A 24,950-nucleotide genomic window follows, 5' to 3' on the forward strand; every position below is an offset into this window, starting at 1 on the left:
GTGATAAAAATGGAAAAATGCCATTTTTATCATGGCATTCTTCCATGATAAAAATCTTCTGAAATCAGAAGCAGAATGTTTACAACTTGAAAATTATTAGGTCGGTGTCCCAACTTGACAATGTTCCCAAACACATATCATGACTGGTTTTGGGAGGATAAAGCAGACTAACATTAATCTTCAGGAAATCTATTGAAAATGTAACTTTCCTAAGATGTAAACCAATTTAAATTAATATTACCAAGTTGTTATATCATCAAGAAGCATGTAGACTGTCTACGTGTTACTGGATTATTTTTTTTTTTTTAAGTATAGATTTCAATTTATTCACATTTTTAGTGTTGATCAAATCGTATAAAAATGTAATCGTATTAATTTGGTTTTATGGTTAAACACAGTGAAAAGACAAAGGTGGAATAATGACGAGTATATTGCATCCTGTGTCCTACTGAGATATTCTTATTTTATGTTTTTTCTTATCCTTAACCAAATTTCAGTTCATTTAAATGCCTAAAGGATTTCCTTATTAATCCATATTAAAACTCTCTGGTAAGTAGCCTGTGCTAGTGTATCTAATTATTAGTATGCTGAAATTGCAGTAACTGCTACATTACAAAATATATTTTTACGCACAAATTGATCGAAAAATACACCCCAACTGTGAAATTTAGATTAAAGAGAATTGTACCATAATAATATATTACAGTCAAAATGTATAAAAGATTTACACAGAATTCTTAATGGACAGTTGTGTCAGATGTCATTACGAGTGCATAATTCAGTAGATATGGCATCTTTCTTTACTTTGAATCCAGTGCCAGAAGCTAACGGCTAAGTCTGAGAAAACTTGGCCGTTAGCTGTTCTAACACACGTCTCCTATGTTAGAACAGATCCAAAACGTGTAGAGATTAAAAACTAGGGATTAATCTGTACCTTTTGATATTTCTGATAAAAATGCTAAACAAACTTTCTCAACGAAGTTAATGTTTTCCGGATTTTTTTTTTTTTTTTTTTTTTTTTGTGTGAACGTAAACTGTGCGGAATGACATCACCCTCTTTCCTCGCTGCTCTGTCTCTGCTTGTTTCGGCTTCTCCGCGCTGCGCTGCCGCTGGAGTTAGCTCGGACCAGAGGTCTGTCTGTTTGTCAGTGGTGAGAGTCACGACTCTGGTTGTTTTAAACTTCCCTCCCCCCACTTCACCGTCGTTCCTAACAGAGTGGGGAAGAGTTTGACTCACGTTTTGGATGCATGGGAGCTTCCTGGGAGCGGCGAAAGGAGAAGGTAGGTTTGACTGCTGCAGCTACCGCCTCCTGTCGTCGTCCCTCTCGGACTGTCAGGGCTTCCAGCTCAGCCCCGGCGGCCCGACTACCGCATTGCTGCCCATAGAATGGAGGCAGGCTGGTGGTTTAGGCCCCACCGACTGTGTGTCCGGTTAAACATTTGATTAATTCAGGTAGTGGTTATTTTGGTGCTTTCTTGTGTCAAAGCTGCGAATACCAGCGGTACCCGGTGTCACACTGCTTTATTGCTCGCGTACCTCCGTGTTATACCTCTGCTTTAACATCATGTCATCAATTCACTCAGTTCACAAATGGCCCATATGAGTTGCATTTCATTGGGCCTAACGTGATCAGATCAACAAACATGCCCACATCTGTTAACCACAAATACAGCTGCAGATGTGATGAACGCATGTACTATTTTCACCCTCATCTAGTTCATTTGGCATGCCAGATACTTGTCAGCGACTGAGCCTGAGCTTGTATACACTGAATTTACCTGTCATGTGTAGAGGAATCACAGAAGCACCCCCTTCATCTTTATCGCCAATTTCCCTTCATCCTTAATTGACATCTGTAGCATCAGCAGCAGAGTCTTGGATGTAGATGTAGATGCTGTTTTATAACGCCGCTACATGACAATGAGACATCGTTTTCAGGTCATGTTAATCTGATATGAGCTCACTGACTCCTTATCCACCTCCCTACTGAGAGCCACGTCAGACCCCAAAGCTGGGCTAGGCTCATGATGAGCTGGACAATAGCCACGATGAGTTACTGTGGAGGATGCTGATGATTATGTGAAGGTCACAGCTCTCTTCTGCTCTTTAACTGGTAAGATGAAAAAAGTATATGTACCCACAAAGTCAGCATGAGGTTCATGGTTACCTTGAGGCAGAATACTCTGGTTTCACATTATCACAGTTTATGTACAGGAAAGCAGTGATTCCTTATATACTGCTGCTAAAATAATTGAGTGGTAGTTGTTACGTTAATAATAATGATATTAATTATTTCAATAAGCAAAAATGTGGTAATGAATTGATAACGAGATATTTTCATGGTCAGGTCAGATTCAGCTGTTTAGCCACAGTGACAAGAGTATTTGGAATCAAGATGGATTTCTCAGACCAATGAATATTACACCAAGTGTCAAGCATAGTGGCAGTAGGGTCATGCTAAGGAACTTTTTTACTGCTAGTGGTAATGGTTCATTACACAAAGTGGATGGGCTCCAAGTCCTTCAACGTCATCTCAAAGCAAAAAACGAGATGTTGAAACTTGGATGCAGTTTCTAAAAATAAAGTACAGAATATATTAAGTAAACAGAGATAACGGTGATTGAATAATAATAATGATCAAGAGGAGAAACGCTAGAGAAAGACTTCAACAGTTTCAGGATACTAAAATAAAACCCACTAGAACCACAAATACTTAAAAAGAAAATAATAAAATACAACAATTGGAAAATTACGTTTGATGTCGATAAAAAAAATAATAAAACCTCATCCTGCATTTTTTGTTCTCGCTCTCGGTTCCATCTTTTTTCACAAGATCTGAGGGATATGAAAACCTGGTATGATAAAATCAGTCATATATAGGGGGCTACGACTATTTACGATGAAAAACAGTAATGAAAAGCACCTTACCTGCTGTTAGCCAGTGCATAAACTTAGAAATCGGAGAGATGCGAACTCTGTGTCAGGAGTCTTGCAGCTCACTTGAAGTTATGATACAATATTTTTACTAAGACAAAAAAGCTGAACGTTGCAGCGATGTATTCGTGATCCTCAGGCCTCACAGTTCTTCATGCATTAGATGGTCAGAGGAGGGCATTATCCCCTCCTCAGCATCAACTCAGATGTCTGCTAATCACCCATTCAGTTAAATCAGGTGTGTGAAGAGACGTGCAGAACAGCAAGCCCTCAGGACCAGGACGAAGTAACGCTGATCTGCTCTGTCTACGGCTCAGAGACAAATGGTTGACTTAAGGCGATTTTCTTCTGTTGCTAAAATACTTAGTTTGAAACATTTTTAGCGTGAGGTCATATCATATCTGATTTTTTTTTTTTAAACAAAAGTCAAATATGACAGCAAGATCTAAACTGTTGCATCAGTAAAAACCCAGTTAGTCTAATGTTAATTCACAAATGCATCTTACTGTATTTTTCTTTCATTTCACTCTTCATTGAGTAACAGATGTTTTTTTTGTTTTTTTTGTGAACTAGAAAAAAAGTATTTCAAATGTTCTTTATTTCTACAACTAGGTTTTGGAAGTCAGACATTTGTCTAGAAAATAATCATTATCTTGTAATAGGTCTGAATATTTATAATTTGTTATTTTACTCGGTCTGAAACGCTTCAAGACAGTAAATGATTGGTGGTGTTCTCTGCTTTCTTGCTGCTTAGGAACAAACCTCTGTAGACGTCTTTGCATGGCATTTTATGTCAGGTTGATTTTTGATGGTTAAATTATTGACTTCATTTAATTTAATTCACCATTGTGTACATTTTTTCTTCTGTAGCTGCTCGTTTTGACAAAGGAATGAGGTTTGTGGTGTGCTTCAGATTTTGACTACATTTGCAGCAGCAGCTTTGTCATGATGTCACCAGTGAGAGCTTGAAATGTGATCATGATTGATGGTGTGACTCATCCACCTTGCAGGGTGACTTTAGTAGTCCAGGTTTTATCATGGGAACATCAGCTTTACCTCATACTAATCAAATCTTATTTAAATATGCACAAAAGTCTCAGGTTAAATTCAGATTTTAGACAGTACTGAATCTAAATTTTTAGATTCAGGATTAAAATGTATATATATATATATATATATATATATATATATATGCATTTTAGTCCTGGTTCTTCTAGATTTAAATAGCAAATACAATGTTGTAATCGAGTGCTGTCAGTCCATTAGCATTTGGCTTTTCCTACTCATGCTATTATTTCACCAAGTACCTCAGCAGGCATACTATATTGAGAGTGGTGAGAAAAATAAATCAGCCAGCCTTTCTCTGGGAGGAAACCTGGGGGGAATCCAGAAAAGACCAAACAAGTGAAGAGATCCCAGTGCCAAAAACCACCATGACAAATTCCTGACAGCGGAACACAGGCGGCTAAGTTATTTACAGCTCTCCTTTCAGGTGTAGGAAGGGAGCTAAATGGATGAACAGAGAAAGAAAGATGTCTAAGAATCACTTTTGAAAAATGTTTTGCAAAAAGTATGAAGGTAGAACGTCTATAGGGTCAGGGTGTAGTTAATTTAGTCAAATAACGGTTACCAAATGAGGAATGGCTCTTAGCAAACATCATTTGGTTCTGCAATCATCTTCAAATGCAACAAACATAAACAGGATTCACCCTAAATATTGATTTGGGCTCCACTTCAACTAGAGATGCTCGATATTAGAAAATCTTGCTTTTGGTAAAAGTTGCTTAGAAATAACTTTAAGCATTTAAGAAGTGCACTGTTTGCTCTATTTTTACTTAATTATATTATCATGAGAATCAGCTATTCCTAAAGTACATGTATAGGAAAATTATATAAAAACATATTTTTGGAGCGATTGAGTTTAGTTAATTTTCCACATCTCATGTGATCCAAATGGGGAAAGTGACTGTCCAGCCTTGTCAGGAACCAGACCATGCTAGCTTCACAGCATGGTTTGAATTAAAGAGCAATAATGTTGCAGGGCTACGTTATTAGACATGAACGCTGTAACATATTTTTAGGAGAAAAGTGTGTTGCCAATCCAATGATCCTGTTCCAGCTGATGTGAAGATGACAATGAGAAATCAATGTTGCATTAAAGAGACAGGAAATTCAAACTGGACTGTTGTTCAGGTTTATTGAAAATGCCAACATGTCCAGAAAAACAATTAAGAACTTTCTTAAGATCTTTCTCAATGGAACGATTGAGAAAGATTGCTGCCTCAAAGCCACAGAGGCCAACCAGACATCACTGATGTGTGTTGTTTTATATCACAGGAGCTCATTATTTTTCATCTCTATTCCCAAACAAACTGTGCTCTTTTATTAAACACAGTTCTCTCTTTGTGCAAATAATATATGCAAGTTATGTTATCAAAGTTGCAATGTTTGTCAGGGCAATATATTTAAAAAAGCAGTATATTTCTGTATGAAAACAAACACTGATAACAGGGTTTTAACACAGCCTGATTTTTTTTTTCATTATTTTCTAGGTCTGGAATGGATGAGAGGGGAAAAAGAAAACGGCACAGAAAAATATCTGTGTATTTCCAGCCTTTATTTCCAATCATATCTGTTTAAATCTCATCCTTCCCTTTGTTTTGCTTGTGTCATCCTGTCTTTCCTTCCTTCTTTCTTTCCTTGTGATATCTTTTCCTCCTTGCTCTTAGTTTCTGGGATCTCCAGGACATTTAAAGCATTTCCACTGTAGAAACATTGTGAAAATACTCTGAAACGAACGTAAAGGAGTCAAGACAGATTGCCCGTAAAGGCCCAGTATTTTTTACAATTTTTAAAAATGTGTGTCATTACATCAAGTCTCCATAAGGTCTGTGCTGCTGATTCTGTGTGTGGATTTTATCTGGAGCATCCAGACCAGCCAGCTGATCTCAAAGAGCTAAAAAAAATAAAAAATCCATCTCCATTTAACTTGTGGCTGTTTTTTTTTTAGGGAATGGCAAACAGCCGTGACTCGTTGCTGTTGCATAGCTACACGGTAGTGTGTCTTCGCCCACATGCAGACACACACACAGAAATGACTGCCAAGAATAATACCCCTCCACTTCCTGCCCCAGGAATCAGCGCCATCACGGCTGTGCATGTTAGAAACCCACAAACATGTTGTGTGTTTTCCTAACATGATTGTACTCCTGCTGCACAGCTGAACTGCCGTCAGATCACAAACACGTTCAAGCCGACGGCTGCCTCTGCTAGTCAGTGTGCTCTGTCTGTGTTTGTTTAGCATGAGCGTGTCAGTCCGAGTTTGAAGGTGGCAGCGAGGGCCTCAGGAACTCTTCATCAAGCTTTCAGGCTTCTCTGTTGACCTTGATGTTCACATACAGTCACAGACTAAAACATTAGCAGCTTCAGCATCAGCATATCTGCTCTGCTTCTGCTGTAAGATGACGAAAGAGAGCAGCAAGACGTGGCTGTTGGGTTTTAGACTCATCTGGAAAAGAAACAAGTAGCCCGATCTCACGCTAACCGGCCTTTGCGTGTTCTCCATCCTCTTTTTTGAGTGTTAATAATATGTTTTTGTGTGTGTGTGTGTGTGTGTGTGTGTGTGTGTGTACAGACTGTGCTGCTGGTCCTGACTTCTCAGCACGATGAGTGAGGCGGAGGGCCAGTTCTACAGTGTGCAGGTGGGGGACTCCACCTTCACTGTGCTCAAGCGCTACCAGCAGCTTCGTGCCATTGGCTCAGGGGCCCAAGGCATTGTCTGGTGAGACTCTGTTAGAGTTTGTTTGCTGGCTGTGAACGTAGCTCAGTGCTGTAAATTTCCAGACCTCGTTCCTATTTCTTTCATAATCAGATTGTTTTTAGGTCATTTTGCATCTTTTTCTACTATGCAGTTATTACAGTCGTTTGGCTTTTTTCATCTATTCTTGATGGAAAAAAAAAAAAAAGGTTTCGCACTCTTCAGAAGAATCATGTTGGTGTTTACAGCCAAGACTTTCCTCATTGCACCTCATTTTATAAAAAAAGAGTTGATATCTTTGGAAAACGAAAGATTTTTTGGTTATCAAATGCATCTTGCAGGGATGCCTGACAGACAGTTGATGTTAAAGTGTAGAACAGCTCTGCATCAGACCAAGATGATGCCAGTAGCAGAGATGAACTGATCAACTGTAGCTGATCTGCGTTTCTGCTGTGAACAGTCATTACTATTCATAGCACAGGAGATATAATACCATGTGTTTGAGAAAAAAGTCACCCTAAAATACCTTTCAGTTTCATTTTAAAAGAAACAATATTTTTACAGAGCTGTGTTTAACAACCTTTATTACCGGCTGTCAGCATAAGTAACACCAGTAAGCCATCATTTAATTTCTACATTTGCACTTTAGAAAAGTTTTTTTTTCTATATTTTGTTTTCAAAAAGAAACCTAAATCTAACTTTTACTTAAAAATGTTTACACGGCAACTTTCTATGTTTATAAAACAACTAGTATTTCTTTGTACTATTTGAGTTATTGTGTTGTAGAAACTCTTTGCAGATACGTTATGGGAATATGCTGCAAACATGTTAAAAGCAGCAGCAATTTGTCCAAAGTCAAAAGCCACAGGTTGCAGATATCTGTGATATTTTCAGCTCTTCTTTTATTTGCTGAGGTTTTGCTCCCTATTGAAACATGCAGCCTCCATAGAAAGTATTTTTTTCTGAAACCTTCTTACAGCTTTTGTGATTCTTCTAGGAAGACTTTACTGTCAATTTTCCATAAAAATGGGTTGTTGTTACCACAACAAGTTTCCACTTAGAAAAACTCCCAGATTTTTAATTTAAATTTCTGACATTTCAGATTTTTTTCCCCTTAACAATAATAATTATAAAAAGTTTCAAATGATTAGCTTTAGAAAACTTTGGATGCATTTCTAATAATTCTCAAAGCCGGCCTAGATAGAAGTGCTATTATTTATAAACTTGACCTGTTCTCTACATCTTAATGGATGTATAATATTACATTATTAATATGGTCAAAAACAGTTTTAGCTGGTTCGGTACTCAGCTTGAACACGTCTTCTGTGTAATCCTATATTGGATTGTTACCAGTGACCTTACCATTGTTTGAAGGGCTACACACGGATCTCTCTTGTTTAAAATGAGAGAAACTCAGTAAAAATGTAACTTGGCTGCTTCTTTCCTTTCTACCTTGAGGCGAGGAAGCGCTTCTCTCAGTAAGACTCACATATGTGCTTCTAACCTTTTTTTTTCCCTCTTTCATTTTTCATGAAATGTGTGACTAGCTCTGCTCTGGATACAGTCCTCGGTATACCAGTGGCTGTGAAGAAGCTCTGTCGGCCCTTTCAGAACCAGACCCATGCAAAGCGGGCCTACAGGGAGCTGGTGCTGCTGAAATGTGTCAACCACAAAAATGTAAGATTTAACGCAAGGCAACAGAATGTTATTTTTGACGTAAAGATGCAAATAAGCTTCAATAAATATGTGATTTAATTAGTTATGCAGCAGGATAAAGCTGCTGTAAGATCAAATCGTTCTTTGGAAGAAACTTTGGAAGTCGCTGCATAAACTACTTTTAAAAAAATGAGCAGACCTGAGAGGAGAAAAGAGTGAGCTCTGTGCAGTGAAGTGGATGGGAGAGTAACAGAGTGAACTAATGGCTTGTTTTTGTGCTTGCAGATCATCCGTCTGATCAATGTTTTCACGCCTCAGAAGTCTCTGGAGGAGTTCCAGGATCTGTGAGTGACAGCAGAGTCCAAATATTTTATCCAAATTTCTTTTTCTGTCCATTGTTTTTTTTTTTTTTTTTTTTCAGTTTCTTGGTTTGATTTTCTAATAAAGCTTTGCTTTGCATCGTTCACGTCTCCTCTCCTTTAGTTACCTGGTAATGGAGCTGATGGATGCCAGTTTATGTCAGGTGATTCACATGGACCTGGACCACGAGAGGATGTCCTACCTGCTCTATCAGATCCTTTGTGGCATCAGGCACCTGCACTCAGCTGGGATCATCCACAGAGTAAGTCCAGGTGTTTGCGCTTTGACCTGAATCTACACAGAACATGGTGCATTTTACTTCCCTCTCTTTTGTTTAAAGTATTAAGAAAAAATGTAGAGATGTCTGAATGCAAAAAAATCCTGTAGTTTAACTCCTGGATACTTCAGTATACCAAGGAGTTCATGGTCAACTCAGTTATTTCAAGATGCCCTGATCCTATGGGTAACAAGGCCAAATCGTGAGCCCTCCGCCACCTTGCTTCGTATCAAAACGAATGTCTTCTGACATTCGTTTTGATGTTTTATGGCTCATTCAGAGGCAGCTTTGTAGGTTCCTCTGCCATATTTTGAATTATTAGAGCTGCTGACTTCCAAACAAGCCGTACTTGTTCTGTGTTGTCATGATTTTTCACATTTAACCCACTGACTGGAGCCTGTAGAGCCTGAGATGGAGCTCCTGAGTTTCTTAAATTTTTTATTTTTATTTTTTTCTGAGCGTACATTTTCTTTGGATGAAATCACTGAGATGTAAACCCTGAGGAACTTTACCTAACATCTCTTGACAGTCTTTTTCCAGTGAATGTGGGGATTTTTTGTTGTTTTTTTCCCTGTAAAATACTTTTGTTGTCTTCCTCTTCAGGATCTGAAGCCCAGCAACATTGTTGTGAAGTCTGATTGCACTCTGAAAATCCTTGACTTTGGTCTCGCACGGACGGCTTGCACAAACTTCATGATGACCCCCTACGTAGTAACCCGATACTACCGCGCCCCGGAGGTCATCCTGGGCATGAAGTATAAGGAGAACGGTGAGGAAAAAAATACCCACCAGATTTTCACAGAAATTAATAATTCTCAAACAGGAACATAAATATATCTCACATCTTTATAGTTTACAAATTTCTGCTTTACAATTGAAAACAGTTTCAACTTGCCTGTTCTTGTTGATCCAGTTATGCTGTTAGTTTTTTCTGTGTGGTAATTTTAGCCATTCAATGTCATTGAATGCTTTCAATCTGCAACTACTCTGCTTCAGTGGACCTGTGGTCAGTTGGCTGCATAATGGCTGAAATGATCTGTCATAAAGTCCTCTTTCCTGGAAAGGACTGTATCCTTCCTTGTTACTCCAAGAAAACCTTCGTTTAAATGTTTCTGATGTTTTTCTTCTGTTTTATTTTTCTTTGTTATGTTTGAAAGACTCTTTTGGGATTCTTTCAGAAATACTTTAGATGTATGTTTTGTACCTAGTAGTTTGGTCAGTCACATCATTTTTAAACACTAAGACTGTCTTACGTCTCCATGCCCTGGCAGTTGCCAAGGAGATGAACAATGAAAGTGACTTTGCAGGCCTTCTTGGTGTTACAATTTCATGCAATACAAACCACCTATCTAAATCATCTCAGATTTACACTACATGTGTCGTTGCTGCGCATTACACCGGTGGAGCCGAGTTGCTCCTCACCGCCCAGAATCAGAGCCCGGACATCGGTGGGTCAGAAAACGCCAGCAGCCTCCGTGACATTGCTTAAAAACATGTAATTGAACACAATGTGTCACGTTAACATGGACGAGGTTCCCCTCGTATTTGACAATCTCTAAATAAATGCGACTTGTAGTGCATTGAATTTATTCTTATTATTGTTTTAAATCGCCATGTGAACAATGCCATCTTGATTATTTTCCTGCCTATGTCCAGAATGTCACTTGGACATTTTTTTGGCTCCTTTCTTTTTTTCACACTGGGTAATTTTTTTTAACTGACTGCAAGAAAATCATTTTATTTTATTTTTTTCAGAGAAACATTGTAAAGATATTATTAATGCTGTGCGTCTGTATGGTTCCACTTCTTAACATTTGGTGTGCACCCATATGCACCTTTGGGGATGTGTGCATGAGCAGCTGACGAAAACAGGGCTCTCTTAAAGTCGGTCAGTCGAGCAAAAGGAGATGTAAACATCGCGATTGTGCTTTAAGAGCAATCCACACAAAGTAAACTCCTTTTAGATGGATCTGTTTATTTGTTACGTAGTCATACCTTATGTCAAACATCACTGCCTAATTGTTGCTGTGTTATATAACCCAGTCATGCTCTCAGAGGTATTGATGCAAGCACTCAGAGTGAGAGGGGGTGTCCCTCCCGCCCCACATTCTGTTGAGATGCATACAGCCTTAAAAAAAAATCCCTGGTGTACTCTGTGCAAAGTTTACATTTATGATTCATGTGATATTTGTGAAGAATCGACTCGGAATTATGTGCAGAGCTCTGGAGATTTTATCAGAGGGAGAGCGAGCTTTCAGCTTGAGGGAAAGTGGACCGGAGGAAACAGTAAATGGCCATTTGCCACTTCTTAACACTCCCGAGCAAACAGGCAACTCAAGAGAGCGAGGGGAGAAGACAAACTCCATCCTCCTCTATTAAAAAAACACACACACACACTCGCTCGCACAGGCGCATGCACACGCAAAGAGAAAGCGAGGGAGAGAGCAACAGCTGTGTAAACTGATAAGCGTAGGCGAGAAAAAGGCCTGGGAGGCTGCAGCCGGTTTGAAGCCAGACTGAAGATGTGCACCGCATGAAGAAATCAGCAGAACATTTCTCTGAAAACAATGAGGCGTGGTGTTTCTACATCAGTCAGAGCAAACCATACGTCTGCGGTTCATCTGTACTGCCTTACTGTGACGTGTTGCTGTGTATTTGTTTTTTTTTTGTTTTTTTATCATTTCAGTGTAATCGTTTTTGTCTGTGGGATTTTGTGTGTCACATTTGTGTGTGTTTTCTGTTCCCAGTGGACATCTGGTCAGTGGGGTGCATCATGGGAGAGATGGTAAAAGGCAGCGTCATCTTCCAGGGCACCGATCGTATCCTTCACTCTTCTCATCGTCTCTGTGCCAGCTGGTGTCTAACATTCAGAGCGTTGTGTCTTGTAGTCCTTAAAACACATCAAGATGTTTTCTGTTATTGTCATAGATATTCATTTCATTTTAAAGCATGTTTGAGTCCTGAAAAGCGCTATGCAAGTCTGACGTCGTGGATCTTTATATTTGCAGATTTAACCAACTATTTAGAGCAGATCTGGGTTTAAGCTAAGATTTTATGTATTCCCGCCAATTTTTATTAATCAGACAATTTCTGGTTCAGACGTCTGCAGTCTCCCTAATTGTCAGATGGAATCAGACTGAAACAATTCACATCATTAGCATTTATAGTGTTTGTCTCTCTTGTTTCTAATTATCGCCTCTCACTTACCAGGGACTGCGTTGTAGGCGAGTAGCTTTGAATGGATGCAAGGCAACAAGTGTGATACGAGGTCATATCGCTTTTCATCCTGCAAGATAATTGCCTTCGCTTGTATTTGTGTTCTGTTGAGGGACCAAAAACCAAAAAATGTCAAGATCCACTTGATGAATTTGAGCCTCCCGCCCAGCCGGTTTCTCTGACAAACATGGAGGACTAGATGGATTCTCCACTCCTTGATATTTATCAGTTATTTAAGTACAGATGTCTACATGGACACTTGATGTAGCGCTGCACCACATCACCGGCAATAAGCTAAAATGATAAGATGATGAATCCATTTTTTTCGTCACTTATTTTAAGAACTATTCTGGTCTTTTCATTTGTTTAATGAACATTTTTTATGGCTGTAGTGTCTTTTATTCAGTAGTAGCTGACAGGAAAAGGGCAGAGAGAAAGAAATTAGCCTGAGAATCGAACCGGGGACGTTGGCCTCTTGACGTGAAGCATCTGCTCTATCACTGATTCGGTTAGACGGCACCACACTAAAAAAATACTTTAACATGAAAAGAATATTAAAGTATTTGACTGGATGCTTTGTAAAACCACTTTTTGCTGCAATCACAGCTGCAGGTCTTTGGGAGTATGCTCATTGTTAGTTTTGCATAACCATATAATAGAGTTTTTTTTTTTATATACATATTCTTAGTCGTGCCAAATTGGCAATATCTGGGAATGAAAACTTTTTACAGATTTTTAAGACCTGGACTTCTACTAGCTCATTCCAGGGCATAATTTGCTTTTGCTCCACAACGTTCCGCTGTAGTGCTATCTGTATGTTTAGTCTTGTCGTCCTGCTGGGGTCTCAAAGCTTTTAGTTGCCTTGAATGTTTGTTGTTTTTTTTTCAGTGTCGTCCTGTGTTTACATCCATCTCTCCATCAACACTGACCAGCTCCTTGTCCCACAGAATGATGCTGCCTCTACTGTGCTTAATGATAGGGGTTGGTTTCACAGTGCACTGAGTATTTATTAATCGGGTGGTTTATAAAGCAATTGGTTGCACTGGAGTTGTTTAGGGGTACCATAGTAAATTGGGCTATATATAAATGTATTGATTACATTAGATCCATGTAAATGGATCCGTGTGTGTCTCTGTTTTCAATAATGGCACAATCAATCAATCAACAAATTTGTGTTGAGCTATCACATAAAATGTCAATATTCAGTTGGTGTGAATACTTTTGCAAGACACTGTAAAGGTTATGATTCCTAATTAAATTTTTTGTTCATATTAAATTTATTGACACTTTTAGCCTTTTTAGTTTCCACCAAACCACTTTATTTATGTTAAATAAAGTGGTTTGGTGCTTTTAGTTGGGTTTATGGCCCACTAAAATCTTGGCACAGATTTCTTGTTTAATACTCTGTTTAAATTTTCAGGACTTGACTGTGTCCTCATGAGGGTTTCACATGATTTTTGCTCGTTCTTTTTTCACTTTCATTTATAATTGTAGTGTACATGCCTACAATTTTCCATAACAAAATGGCTTTGTCCAGACATCGACCAGTGGAATAAAGTGATTGAGATTCTGGGCACGCCCAGCGTCGAGTTCATGAACCGACTGATGGAGACCGTAAGGAACTATGTGATGAACAAGCCACAGTATCCAGGCGTCAGCTTCACAGAGCTGTTCCCAGATTGGGCTTTCCCTTCTGAATCTGAACAAGACAAAGTGAAAAGTAAGAACTCTGGGCACTTAAACAAAACCAATACTTTGCATGAATGCTGCCCTGGGAATGGAAAGTGACCCGATTTTTAGGTTAAGATGAAGAGATGTTACAGACACGGTAATGCTTGTCCTGTTTCGCCTAAGCAGCTGTTCAAGCTCGGGATCTGCTCTCCAAAATGCTGGTCATTGATCCGGAATGCCGCATCTCGGTGGAGGAAGCCCTTCATCACCCCTACATCCACGTGTGGTACGACCCCGCGGAGGCGGACGCGGTGAGGAAACTGGCGGTAGACTTTCTCAGCACAGGAACGGCGCTAGCGATTACTCTGATGGATCTGTTTCCTTTTGTGTCTCAGCCTCCTCCTCAGATTTCAGATAAGCAGCTGGAGGAGAGAGAGCACACCATCGAGCAGTGGAAAGGTAGAACACCGCCCTCTAGGGACACAAAACAGCATTACCTCTTGTTGTGATTGTTTCCAGTGTTTCTGCAGTCTCCAAGTCTGGAACTGGGAAATGTTGTGTTTTGCAGAAATGACAGAGACAGTGGAGTATAAATTATTTGTATTTCCAGATCCTTTGTTTGCATGATGAGTATCTAAAAAAAAAAAAAAATAAGCTGCTTCTAACAACCTGCCTCTTATGCAGTTTTTTTTTTCATTATATGTTGCAAATGAACTATTAGAATCATCTGTTCATCAGTCCATTCATACCCCCTTCAATCTCTCCACTTATCTGTTGATCCATTGATCTATCCCTTCATCCCTGTTAATTAGTTTATCTGCCTTTCCATCCATCCATTCGACATCTAGCCTTCCATCTGTCTTTATCTCCATCTGTTTCTCCCTCTCTTCCTCCATTAGTGTGTACCTCCATATATCCAGCCCTTAATCTGCCAACAACATCCATCTGTTCCTCCTTTCTTACATTTTGTGTTTTGCATTACATTTGAACCCTGAAGCAGAAAAATAACCTCTGGACTCTAGAAATTTGAAATCTGGATCTTATGGCAATATTTTGATCATTCCTTTTGAAGGAACACACATACCCATTTTCTCATGAAATGTTCTGATTGTAATCATTTGCATGGATGTCCCGCTAGGAAAACAGACAGGCTGAAAATATCAAACAAGCAGTTAATTTTGTGTGGCGCCTTTGTGGTTTACTATTATTAGAAATACAGACGTAGCATTTATTTACCTTTATTTACCTACAATTTGCCCTTACTTTTTCTATTTCTGCTCAGAACTTATTTATGAAGAAGTGATGGACTGGGAGGAGAGGAACAAGAACGGCCTAATGAAAGAAGACTGCTCAGGTTGGTTCACATCGTTGTTTGTGTCTTAAAGTGGATGCAGGTGTGCTGGAATGAGCTGCTGCCGTATGCGTATTAACCACCGTCCTGCTTCTGTCTCGCGTGTCACGTCTCAGATGTGGCGTCCAGTTCCGCTTCCCAGTCGTCCTCGGCCAACGACATTTCGTCCATGTCCACAGAGCACACGCTGGCGTCGGACACAGACAGCAGCAGCATCGACACGCTGACGGGGCCGCTCGACGAGAGTCAGTGAACGCCTCAGTTGTCCACGGCTGTCAGCTCCCACCCCCCAAGTCGTCCCACTCAACTAAAATACTCAAACGATCCATCTGCCTCTGTTTAGGTTTGATCCCCTCTGACTTGTGTTTCTGTTCTTTTCTCTCAGTGAAGCGATTTTTTTTTTTTTGTTGTTGTTGGTTTCCCATTTGTGATCAGGTGGATCTTGTTTGCGACTTTTGCCTGGAGGTCAGAGTTATGCTTGTGTAAAAAAGCAAAACAAAAAAAAAAAAAGAAAAACATTCACTCTTCTTTTTCTTGGTGAATGTTTAACTTGATCATCTATAAAATTTGAGGTGTAGGTGGGGAATTAGAGGTTTGAATTGTATGCCTGTGTTTTAATAGTTTTTATTTTTTTAGAAAACGTCATTATCGTCATCTAATGAGAGCAGACACGGACTAAACAGCCGTTCGCCGCTCTGTTGTTGCATGTTACGCCAAAAAGAACAAAAAGCTTCTCAACCATCTGAAGTTCATCCGATGGTCCAATGCTGATCTTACGAATTCAAACTGTCTGCGCTGAAACGGTTTTGTTTTTGTTTGTTTGTTTTTTTAATGAACTGGCACGTGTGATGTGGATTTTGAGCTTTTTACTCCAGACAGCTGTAGTTTCAGTGTTACAGTTTTGTTTCCTCGTTTGTTGTACCTATGTAGAGCAAGAATCACAAAATTCAGTTTTAAGGTACTGATGATAAATGTGTATAAGCGGATCATAATCCTATAAATCTGAAAGAGGCATAGTGATATATGTATTTATATATATTTTTTTTTTCTGTTCTTGCAAAATTTTGCACACAAGCCACATTACAGCCCGTTTAAAAAAAACATTTAGAAGGCAAATAAAGGCATGGGCTGCTCTTTTTCTAAAGCATTCCTTTAGCACCGGGAGACTCATCAAATTAGCCATAAAGCCAGAAAACATGTAGGATCCACATAAAGGCAGCACAAAATGAAGATGTTTACCTTTCATGAAGGCATCACACCTTCAGGATACTGTGGGTCTGAGAGAAATCCATCCGGGCCCATGTTTTTATCACGATGCATATTGTTCCGACGGAGTATTGTTTGCTTTGCGTTTCCTTTTTTATCATTATTTTAAGCCTGTATGTGTGATGTACAAGTTGTACAGTGCTGTCCTTATTTCCTATGAATCATCCCTTAAGACAGCAGTTGCCCCATTTGCAGAGGACGAGTCGGTGGGGGAAGTTTGCCCAGCAACAAGGGCCTGTTTAAGAGACTGTGGAGAGCTGCAACTCAAAGAAGAGCCTTTTACATGAACTGCAGAGCTGCTTTTTGCCTAAACGATTGCACAGTGTGTTGAATAATCAGAATTATGACACTACAGAGCCACTGAGGACTTAAGCACCACATTTTACACCGACATGGTTTTTATTCTTTCTGTCATGCCTTAAACAACCGGACGAGTGGCCAACTCATTCTGTAATTCCTTAGCTCTTCGCTGAGCTGTCTGAGATGTGCGACTGCAATGACCACAATATCACTTGGCCAACATCTTTACCCAAACTCAAAACTAATAAAGTGGACGTCGGTGATTCTTCGTGTTTCTTTGTGACGTTCTTTCTCATCACAGCAAATGCAAACATCAAAATGTGAAACTGTATGTTAGATTCTTTACACTAGAGTTGAATTTCTAGTGTTTAATAATTCTGTCTTACAACTAATAGAAAACCTAACTTCCGTTTCACAAAATACTTAATTACAATAAGACAGGAAATAAGTTTAAATTTAGAAATGTCAGTCCAATGTGCTTTACAACATCTCAATAATCTTTATCTCAACAGTTTCTCTCCTGGGGTCTTGATTTCCAAGTGAAATGCAGCATTTTGCAAGTTTCCTCTTAAGCTTAAGTAAAATTGTTCTTCAGTTCACTCACTGCAGTTTTTTTTCCCCTTTTGGATGAGATTGTTTCACAGTCCCTTTCAGCCTTTAGGTTAAAGTGAAATATTTTTTCCACACTTTTTTCCTTCACTCAACTTTCCATTAATATACTTGGATCCATCTCTCTGAACAGCCAGATTGTTTAGCAGCAATCTTTTATGGCTCGCCTTCCCAGTGGAGTACAAAAACGATAGCTTGTCGAATAACGGTCATGTTGGTGGAAGTCATTTTTCAGTTGCTGAAATGCATGTTTCTTTATTTCACACCAACTTCTGTATGAAATGACTTTACACAAGAATGACTTTTTGAGAGATTTTACTGAAATAAACTTTTTGATAATTGAATTTATTGAGATGCTCCTGTTACAGGGAAGAACGCGTTTTCTTTTTTGCTACATTATCAGAAAAGCTTTAGAGGAATCAGTCCGTGTCGACTGGTTGCGCCATCAAACCCGCCGCGTTTGACTTGGTTCAAAAACTCTTGACGATGTATTCGGTCTTCTTAGCCTCGTTGTTGAGCTCACCGAAGGTGTCAAAGAACTGATCCATCTCCCGCTGCAGCGTTGCGTTACGGAGCTCTGCAGCAGTTTTGGCCCTCTCTGACTCCACGATCTTTGCCTGGACCACCTGGTACCAGTGGCGCTGCTGCGACAGGTTTGTCTTCAGGCGAACAACCTCCACCTCCAGCTCCTCGTTTCTCTGCTCCAGGCTGATGGGAGTGAGAAGAGGGGGAGAAAAGTGCAATGGTAATGACCAGTAAAAAAAAAAAAGGGGGTTAGAGGTTGGTGGGTTTTAAAAGTGAGTGAGAGAATAGTTTTCAGTGTTTCTTGTAGTTTGGAAAGAAAAGGGGTCAACACTTTTATATATCCAAAATACAACATAGAATTGCCTTAAACCATCTTATATATCGATTATTCTTTGAAATTGAAGAAGTTTAAAACTACAGTGACCAACCATAATTTGTAAAATGTATCATGAAAATATTCTCCTAATTACATGAACTTGATTAACTTATGATCAAGAACTGTGCACACCTCTAAAACAGCAGGAGTTTTGGGAGCTTGGTGTGTGCCAACACAATACCAAGAAGAAAAAAAACATCAGCAGTGACCTTAAAATGGCAACCATCGCTTGGAGGAACTTGCAACCAATACAAAGCAGTTTTAAAAACATTGTTCCATATTTACAAGCGGAAAACATTTTAGGACATTTGCCAATTTTCCGAGGACTCGACGTCTCACTAGACTCAGCTTCAGGTCAGAATATAAAATATGTAAAGAACAAAAAAAAAAAAAAAAAAAATTCAATAGCTTATCTGTCTCAAAGCTACAGACCTCACTTTGCTTATTAAAGTATTGTTTTATTCTTTTAGTCCTGGTTATGTGTGTCTGTTGATAAAGCCTGATTTTCTGTTCCTTAAGTTTTTTTTTTATATATATTTTAAGATTAGATAAGATTTATTGATTGCCACATAACAGCAGCATGAAATTTAATTAGTGCCACATGTCTAACATGGGTATCTAATATAGTTTCCTTATTTTTTTATTTTTATTTTTTTTGTTGTTGAATCAGAGTTTAAGAGTTTCTCCCAGCAAAGGTTCATGCAGACAGTTTGGTTTAATCGGCTTCATTTCTCACACTCCTACTTTATTTCACTGACGACTGGAAAAGATTAAAAACTGCGGCTGCAGGTGTTCGAAAACGTTTGACCCGTGGTGCTGTCCTATCACGCTCCCTGTCAAGCTAAAAGAATTGCAATAGCCTCTTGTCTTCACCGGATAGTTCCAATGCGTGACCTTACACCGAGACATGCTCTATCTATATCGGTAATAAATGAGGTATGTGTTGTGTCTAGGTCAGCAGCATGGCCCCTTAAATTAGCTCTCTTTCCAGTGTCATGAGCTGTTTTCTATATGTCAGCAAGTCAGGCTATATATGTTTTTTTTTTTTTTTTTTTCCACTTTACACCAACCAACTGTTAAGTCATGGGAGCACAAACTCCAGCGCCGGATTCACAGAAATGAGGAAAAAAACCGATGTTGTATTTGCATAAATGCAGGAAGTGTTGGGATCGTGGCGTGTTATCAGAGACCTGTGGGAAAATTTAGCTCTGTTGAGCCGAACAGGATGTAGGGTGAAAGTTGGAGTGGACTGGGAAACAAAAACGGCACAGCTTTTTGTAGACGCACCCTTTATGGATATTGGAACATTGTGTTACCCTTCACTGAAATACGCCGTAAATCAGTAGTAAATGTAGCATTTAGGCAGATGTGATTTACAGCGAGGGATAGACGAACTCAAAATAGAAAACAATTGAGAAGGGAACTAAAATAAAGATCTTAAAAGCTGATATGAGCATTCACAATTAGTTTCCTTTTAAATACAGTCCAATAACCCAATTGGCTTCAGAAGTCACGGATCGGTCCATCTCTGCGTGGTTTCGTCTCAGTATGAACCCAGATGTTCTGTGAAGGTATCAGGGGTTTGTGAAGAACACACCGGATGGATCAGAGATAAAGTCGCAGAGACGTTTAAAGCTTGTTTAGTTTATGAAGCAATATCCCAAGCTTTGAACATCTCTCAGAGCTCTGTTTAATCCATCATCTGAGAAAGAGTATGGAACAGCTGCAGACCTACTAAGACATGGCCGCCCGCCTGGAGTGACAGGCCCGGCAAGTAGAGCCTTAATCAGAGAAACGGTCAAGAGGATGGTGGTTATTCTGGAAGTGCTGCTGAGATCTACATCATAGATGTGAGTCTTCTGGCAGAAGGTACATAGTTACATCATCCCCACTGTAAAGTACGGTGGTGGCAGCATCATGCTGTAGGGAAGGTTTTCTTTATCAGGGACAGTAAAGCTGGTTTAACGCTGAAGATGGATGGAGCTAAATACAGGGCGGTTCTGCTAAAAGAAAGTTTAGACTCCAGACCTCAATCCAATTGAGAATTTGTAAAGAGAGACTTGAAAGATGATGTTCACAGACACTGACGAGTTGCCAAAAAACAAATTGCTTCTGGACATATGCAGGGCTGGTGGACATACACCCTAAAAGCCTTGCAGATTGAATAAGAGCAGAAGATATGGACAAAGGATCGACTCAGTAAGCAGATCTACACTCACTGTTGATGAAGAAATGGTTTTATGAACTGGAGCTAGATTGGGAATTTAAATCACCTGATTATTCGTTCCTCGTACTCTTCCCTCTGCTTGATTATCTGCTGCTGAAGGCCCGTCAGGATGCTTCGCAGAGCGCTGGCAGAAGGGTCAGCCAGGGGAACCGGAGGGGGCACCCTCACAGACAACGGTGCCTCCTTTAAGTGCTTGGTTTCAGCAGGGGGCCACAGATCCTGGCTGTGGCTTGGCTGCAGGGGACTTTCTGCGAGGCACTGCTGTGGAAATGACAGCGTCAGGTCCTCTTGAGCACAGGATCCTGAGTCCAGCTCTGGCTCCTGCTTCTCGTCTTGGTCTGGACTCTGGCGCTGCCTACCAGAACAGCCTTCGGTAAGGAGGATGTCACAAGGCGGCCAGAGGTTCTTCTCTCTGCCCAGAGGGTCGCCCTGCATCAGTCCTTGGATGAGTTCAGGGGCCCATGAGGCGTATGCGTGCTCGTCAAAATGCTCCTGCAAGTTCATCTCTATGTCGAAGACCTCCTCTAAGCTGTCAGCTACTCCTGTGTCGGTGAGGTTGTCATACAGAGACAAAGCACTGCGATGCTCCTCGCTGTGCGACGGGCAGGGGCTTTGGCTCCGATAAGCCCCATCCTCTGCTTGCCAATCCACTCCCCGTTGTCCTCCTCCTTTGTTTTTGCTAGAACTAAGATCTGACTCCCAGGCCTGTCCTCCCAGGCTCCCTCTGCAGCTGCAATAGCTGCGATCTGGCCAGGAGCCAGGCTCTCTTCCTCCAACAACCACTGTCTGAACCTCAGCCAGAGCTGGGACCAAACCAGGCAGAGTGCTGCCGGGCCCAGGGAGTCTGGTTACTGAAGGAAACACAGCCCTGCTCTCCATTTCCTTTTCCCTGGCCCTGCCCCGCTGGCTAAAAGGTGGGCAGTTGTCGTACAGGGGATCCGTGGAGCAGGAGCTGACTGAGGTGGGGGTCTCAGTTGGAAGACAGGGCAACTCCATGGTCCAAGCAGGCACATGGGGTTGCAAAGAGCAGTGGTCAACCCTCCCCTTTTCTGCCTGCTGTAAAACTGGGATTAAAGCCTGCAATTGTGGATGTGTGCGCGCAGCATGGAGCTTCCCTGCGCCAGGTTCCTGATGCTCCGGGGGCAGGGGGGCCTGGGGAGAGGAAGGTGCAGCGGCCCTGCTCCCCTCTCTGCTCTGCCTTTGAAGATACTGTTGGACAGGTTATAGTGTGGGTGTAGCCACCAGGGACTGTGTGTCTTTAAGCAGGCGTGACATCAGCTGTTACTTTAGCACAGCTCCTGGGGGAGGTACCAGGGTGTAATATGGTCCGGCTCATTCCTGAAGACAGTCACACATAACTGAGACCACAGAAATAGATGCTGGTTGTGGGCACAAAGTGTGAAACACGGACAATAAATCTGATAAGATGTTGGACGAGGAAGATGTGACAAAAACCCGCAGTATCATAGTTTTACATTTCTGTTGCTCAGACATTTTTCTTTTTTTTTTTTCCTCCAGTGTATGAAGTAGATGGGCTACAGCTACTGTTAGATGGACACTTAAATTGTATGTTATGGTAATTTCTCTGTAAATTGGTTTACAGATACAATGAAATCCACTGGAATACTCCTACAGCATCTTGAAAAAAATATATAAACCCCTTAAAATATTTTGTTCTTCTCATATTGGGACCACAAACCGACGACGCAGCCTATTAATTTCTTCTTGCTCTTTTAAAATGCTCTAGATCTGTGGAACAGAGAGTAGTTTTTTTTTTTTTTTTTTTACATTCTACTTTGTGTTAGTACATTGCATAAAATCATGATAACATAAATTAAAGATTGTGGTAGTTTTGAGATGTTTGTTGTGTTGTGACTGTTTTGCAGGATTTTGTTGCCAGTTTTCTTGACCTGATGTAACAGGAGACATTGATTTTTCGTGTTGTTTCACTTTAGTTAACCATTCTTTTCAACAGCTTGTATTGTCTGAAACAGCTGATTATAAAGATGTACCCAAAATGTCACCTAATTAGCTTTAAATATTAGAAGTATAAAAACTCATCGTTGTGCTTTGCTGTTTGTTGGTGTGGTTTTTGTTTTTTCTTTAGCCAAAAGCACTAACATTATTTGATGTAGCTATTTTGATTTATTTTGTTTTGCTTTTTAATTTCCTTCCTGAAAAGTGCACTGCTTTGTCATTGTTAATCCAACACCTGGGGAAAGATAAAATATCTTCTGGTGATTCACTGTCTCCTCACTTTGTCATATTCCAGGCGCCATGACAAATTCATATTTTGCAAAAATGTGACACATTTCTAATTTTGCCGTCGTCATGAACAGTTTAGCGCAGGTTCAGTTTTCACAGTCAGTGTGTTTGAAACCACATGGGGGCGCTTTAGACAACATAATGAGGCAGTTTCGTTACAGCTTGTGATGAGCAGGACTTATTAAAATCAAACTGAAGTAGCTCTTCCACTCCTGTTTCATGACACGGTCCTCGTTTTAGCTTTCTAAATGTGTATTTTTAGAACTCCATTATCAATGCTTTTTTGTTGTTGTTATTGTTGAAATAATCTAAAAAAATAAAAGATAAAAAAATCTATCAGCAATAAGGAGCATGTTTTTTTGTGTGTGTGTTGCACTTTCTCTTCAAACCACCTACAGATGGTGCTTCTCTTTACGTCAGGACTTCACAGATCACACCTACTCAAAGTGTTTCTTCAAAATTTCTGCGGTGTCACTGCAGTGTCTCTCAAACCCAAGACGCTCTGCGTACTTTGGCTCTGCTGCTGCTCTCTAAGCATTGACTCTCTATATGTCAACACTAATAAAAACTGCCCTTTTTCCATCTGTATTAACGCTGCGTCCTTTAAGGCTGCACAGACGAGAAAACATATCTGCAATGCAGGAAATGCCGCTTCCTAAAGCGCTTCTGTGCACACCACAAACCATTACCACGTCATTCTGATAAAAGCAGATCCAGACGGACTCGTCCTGCTCTCAAAAGTAAGGCCTAACTTGCTCTGCCATGTCCCCATTGAAATGATCTGACCTCTTATTTTTCAGTCAGCAAAAGGAAGCTAGCGTCACACCCTTCCTCCAAAATCCCCCAGACACTGAAACTCATCCTCACTTGATCTCCAACCTCACACGGACCGAGTCTCCCTTGAGGACCTCTCATCGTCTCTTCGCTCCATCCTTCTCTGCTTCCTGTTCGTCTGCGTAGTTGTTTGTAGTCATGACAACAGAATCCATGGTAACAAGGTCCCCATGGTGCTAAATAATAAAGGTGGATGTGCTGGCAGTACAGAGGGGGTCTCTGTGACTATTTAAGAAAGTATCTTGATGGAGAGTCATTGAGTGGGGCCTTTGTGAGCAGGAGTCAGGGCCTGAAAAAAAAAACAAAAAAAAAACGAAAGGCAACAACGTTCTTTTCTTTGAGTTAGTGCGTCAGACGATGCTACAGAATCATCTGGGATGATGGGAATTAAAAAGAAAACAAAAAGGGTGGCCATGAAAATGGCAAGCACCAGACAAAGGTCAGGCTTATAGAAGGCATTTTTGAGTGACATGAAAAAGTGAATAGGTAACGTGAATGAAGCCTTTACTTTTCGCTGCTTTCTGTTTAAGGGTACATTAAAGGTGTTTTAACTTGCTGTATGCAGCTTTTTTTTTCTTTTTCTGATCACTAATACTTTCTGCATGCAGTCATTGTGTCACCTTAATGGCTCTGATTAACCCAAATGTTGTGCCATGCTAGGTGAATTTTCCACGTATTATGCACAAAAAGATCTCAAAAGACGTCAGAGTCTTCACGAAACCAAGTCATTGCGATCTACTTTGCAAGTGAATTGATTTCAACTAGTATCTGTTGAATGGTTTCAAAATTTTATGAATTGTAATTTCTGCAAAGCGTGAAAAATCAAAAGACGAGAATCTCCCAATACTTTAGATTTAACCAGCTGTCTTCAAATGCATCAGTGTTTTTAGCCTTTATGAATTAAGTAATGTGGATTTCAAATGAAAATATGCAACTTCTATGAGATTTTACTGCATTGCACAAAAATCTAAAATGTGACCGCATCTCCATTAATAAACTAGCAAGGGAACCGATTTCTAATTTCTTTAGCTTGTATATCTCTCTTTGCTAAAAACAGACTTCATGGATTATTTTTGTCAGAGTTTTACAGATTGCTGGACATGTTCAGCATATTACACATGGATGGAAAAGAAACTACAGATTCAGCAAACGGTTACTAACTTGGTTCTGTGTAAAGGTTTTAGTTATCCAATATCCCTGTGAAAAATAACAATAAATATTGATCATTATGTTTCCTGAAATTACTTTTTAACAGATTTCGCCTCAAAACCACCTAGTAGCTGCAACAAATAATTTGGCAAAATAAATGTTTATGTCTGCTGCTA

At 40.1% G+C, this 24,950-nt stretch overlaps 2 protein-coding genes across 4 annotated transcripts; one reads left to right on the top strand and one right to left on the bottom strand.

The window, feature by feature from the left end:
* Nucleotides 1-846: 846 nt before the first annotated feature.
* Nucleotides 847-17,052, top strand: mapk9 (mitogen-activated protein kinase 9). 3 transcript variants are annotated; one of them, XM_014992181.2, is made up of 12 exons: nt 847-1,281; nt 6,570-6,716; nt 8,240-8,369; nt 8,634-8,692; nt 8,832-8,970; nt 9,589-9,754; nt 11,733-11,804; nt 13,739-13,921; nt 14,059-14,183; nt 14,268-14,331; nt 15,155-15,226; nt 15,340-17,052. In XM_014992181.2, exons 2-12 carry the CDS (start codon nt 6,601-6,603, stop codon nt 15,474-15,476), a joined length of 1,263 nt encoding a protein of 420 aa, XP_014847667.2. In that variant the 5' UTR covers nt 847-1,281; nt 6,570-6,600; the 3' UTR covers nt 15,477-17,052. The 3 variants fall into 3 exon arrangements, with proteins under 3 accessions (XP_014847667.2, XP_087865766.1, XP_087865767.1); XM_088009640.1 differs by having other exon boundaries at nt 14,059-14,331; XM_088009641.1 differs by having other exon boundaries at nt 14,059-14,331; nt 15,403-17,052.
* A 644-nt stretch (nt 17,053-17,696) lies between these two features.
* Nucleotides 17,697-24,290, bottom strand: LOC106920879 (uncharacterized). The gene is made up of 2 exons (XM_014992183.2): nt 20,573-24,290; nt 17,697-18,106 (listed from the first exon to the last, which is right to left on the bottom strand). The coding sequence occupies exons 1-2, from the start codon at nt 21,520-21,522 to the stop codon at nt 17,869-17,871; spliced, it is 1,188 nt and encodes a 395-aa protein (XP_014847669.2). The 5' UTR covers nt 21,523-24,290; the 3' UTR covers nt 17,697-17,868.
* Nucleotides 24,291-24,950: the final 660 nt, after the last annotated feature.

The sequence above is a fragment of the Poecilia mexicana genome, unplaced genomic scaffold (genome assembly GCF_051168715.1).
Source record: "Poecilia mexicana isolate PSO_F unplaced genomic scaffold, ASM5116871v1 scaffold_10, whole genome shotgun sequence".
NCBI lineage: Eukaryota > Metazoa > Chordata > Actinopteri > Cyprinodontiformes > Poeciliidae > Poecilia > Poecilia mexicana.

Coding starts and splice junctions, on each gene's coding strand:
- mapk9 (XM_088009640.1), top strand. CDS start 6,601: ATGAGTGAGGCGGAGGGCCAGTTCTACAGTGTGCAGGTGGGGGACTCC. Junction 8,971..9,588: donor CAGCTGGGATCATCCACAGA/GTAAGTCCAGGT, acceptor CTTCCTCTTCAG/GATCTGAAGCCCAGCAACAT. Junction 13,922..14,058: donor TGAACAAGACAAAGTGAAAA/GTAAGAACTCTG, acceptor TCGCCTAAGCAG/CTGTTCAAGCTCGGGATCTG.
- LOC106920879 (XM_014992183.2), bottom strand. CDS start 21,522: ATGGAGTTGCCCTGTCTTCCAACTGAGACCCCCACCTCAGTCAGCTCC. Junction 18,107..20,572: donor TACGAGGAACGAATAATCAG/GTGATTTAAATT, acceptor CACTCCCATCAG/CCTGGAGCAGAGAAACGAGG.